Source organism: Propithecus coquereli, unplaced genomic scaffold (genome assembly GCF_000956105.1).
Source record: "Propithecus coquereli isolate 6110/MARCELLA unplaced genomic scaffold, Pcoq_1.0 Scaffold7, whole genome shotgun sequence".
NCBI classification, from domain to species: Eukaryota; Metazoa; Chordata; class Mammalia; order Primates; family Indriidae; genus Propithecus; species Propithecus coquereli.
Window position 1 is genome coordinate 6,114,448 of NW_012153062.1, and position 2,693 is coordinate 6,117,140.

Consider the following 2,693-nt stretch of genomic DNA (forward strand, 5'->3'; position numbering starts at 1 on the left):
TAAAAGAATTTGAATTTTAAGGTGTCATACTTTATGTTGCATTAAAATAATGTCTGCTCCTAAAAGAATATAAAATTGGAAGTTACATGTTATTAGAAAGATTTTTTGGTTTCAAATACATAAAAATGTATCTCAAAAATAATACGTCAAAAAGAAATCACTTGAAAACTATGCTATCTATAAAAGAAATGTTAATTTACCTCTTCAGATTTCTTCTTTAGCTGTTTTTCAAACTTTTCCTTATTTCCTTCCAATTGACTCAAATGCAAGGCAAGTTCTTCCTTACAAATATCCAATGCTGAATCTAGTTGTCTGACCTAAGCAGGAAAAAAGTGGGGGAAAATAAAAAAGGAAAATCAACTAATATTAAGGAATGCTTATTATTATTATATGCTCAATAATGTTACCTCACTGCTTCAAACAGTGAATATTCAGTCCTACTTAGGATATAAAATGCTGTTACAGAAGAAATTTATTGAGAAAATTCATTCTTCACTGCAAACTAAAGAACCAAAGAGGAAACCGGGGAATGGAACCCAGAAGAATAAACAAGAGTTGAAGAAGTACCGAAGGGCATTCCAGGAAGCGGGAGTATGCTCAGAAGTAAGACACTGTGAAAGGGGATGGTGAGAAGTTGGCAAGAACTTAGGGTATTAAGAGTATGAATTTGTTGGATATGGTTATTTGGGAGCTAAGATTGACAACATAGACTGGGGACAATTGTCAAGAATCTGTAGGCCAAACACCCTAAAACACTTTCTTTAAAAGGTAAGTAGTGTTTGAGCCTATGTCTTAAGCCACCTTGACTAAGAAAAATAGGAAAATCGGTACAAACTAGTGTATTGCTAACAATGCTAAGGAGAAAATATTTTGAAATGCTGAAGTTATTAAGAAAATGAAAATTTTTTGTCAGCTAGAAAAAAAACTCAGAAGGCTTCTTTGCTTTGAATCAGTGAAAACATTTTCAGAAAGGTAGCACTTTAACTTGGTTCAAGTGTTCATACAGCTATAAATGGTTTATACTATCAATATTATAGAGCAGCTCAAATTCAGTAAGTTTTTCTTTCAAAAAGTTAGTTTAAGGCCCATAATTTGCATACATGCTCCATATCCTATCTCTCAGTAAGATTCTTGTTTTGTTCTTTTCTTTTACTTATTGTAATTCTGAGCTTCTTAGGGGTGTTTTTTCTCTTAATGCTAATAACATTCCAGTAAGTAGTCTTGCAAGTGTGAAAGAAATCTCAGCACCGAGAAAGAAAGATACTGCAGATACTATTTTACATCATGAAATTATCCTTGCAACTCTTATTTCTAAAAAGGGAATGTTGTAAGATACACAGTTTTCCAAGATTGTCCCTATAGCCTGTGCATGCAACCATTAACAGCTAAAAAGTTTGTAAGTCTGAATGACTTTGTTAATAAACTGTTGCCCTAGTAATAATTTTTTTCTTTTTTTTTTTTGGTTTTTTTTTTTTTTTTGAGACAGAGTCTCACTCTGTTGCTCGGGTTAGAGTGCCGTGGCATCAGCCTAGCTCACAGCAATCTCAAACTCCTGAGGTCAAACGATCTACCCGCCTCAGCCTCCCAGAGTACTAGGATTACAGGTATGAGCCACCACGCCCAGCCCTTAGCAATAATTTTTAAATTAACATTTGCTTTATGAAGGTATAAATAAGTTTTCTTTCTTAAACAAGAGAATGGGCATTGGTGCTTGTATCATCTTCCACACGGAGAGAAAAAAATAAAATCTATGATTATGTCAGAATTCACTACCTGATAATTAACAACATAGTAACTCATTTAGTCAGGCAAGGTTAATCACTAGATGTTAAAACCATTGGTTATAAGGTTATTAAGGAACAGGACATTCACATGGCCTCAAAGAATCACCCCAAAATATGCTTGCTAATTACCAACTCCACTTTTACCCCTTAAATCTATTGAAATAAAAATAAAATTATTGATTTCTTGTTACTTGTTGAGAACTTTCTTATGAACTTCTCATTCATTAATCATACTTTTATAAGTGATACAATTTTAAGCTGATCCGTATAACTCTTCTATAGATAATTTCTATTTCTTTTGCAGAAACCAAATTGAGGCACACAGAGAGACATGGACCAAAGTCCTGAAAGGAAGGTGGTAACGACATTATCAGGAGCAGAGAAGTAACTTCAGACTTCTATTTTTTTGATAAAATGATTTTTTTTCCTTTGGGTAGATACTCAGTAGCGGAACTGCTGGATTGAATGATAGATCTACTTTTAGTTCTTTGAGGAATCTCCATACTGATTTCTGTAAAGGTACATATAGTCACAAAATGGGTTAAAACAGAATACTGGCAAAAAGGTAAATAATAGCATATATTTTTTAAAAAATCTTTTATATTCAAGCTGTATATGACAGAATAAAGGTAATAGCATGTTTGGACCTATTTTGACACTAAAAATGCAAAGGAGAAAATACTGAATATGTAGCAATTAGTTACAAAACTTTGGGTAACTTTGTGTGTACTAAACACTTTATATACCTTATTTCATTTAATCTTCACACTATTGCTCTTCTAGGGTATTGTTATCCCTATTTTACAGATGAAGAAATTAAAGTTCAGTGAGCTTAAATAACCTGGCCAAGGTTACAATCAGCTTTTTTTTTTTGAGACAGAGTCTCACTCTCTTGCCTGGGCGAGTGCC

The 2,693-nt window shown here is 33.1% G+C and overlaps 1 protein-coding gene across 1 annotated transcript in view; it reads right to left on the minus strand.

The window, feature by feature from the left end:
* CCDC18 (coiled-coil domain containing 18) overlaps positions 1-2,693 on the minus strand; it is a 166,668-nt gene that overhangs the window by 115,379 nt on the left and 48,596 nt on the right. The window contains exon 17 of the mRNA XM_012661015.1: positions 201-317. Within this exon, the coding sequence (XP_012516469.1) occupies positions 201-317 (117 nt within the window). The remainder of the gene's footprint in view (positions 1-200; positions 318-2,693) is intronic.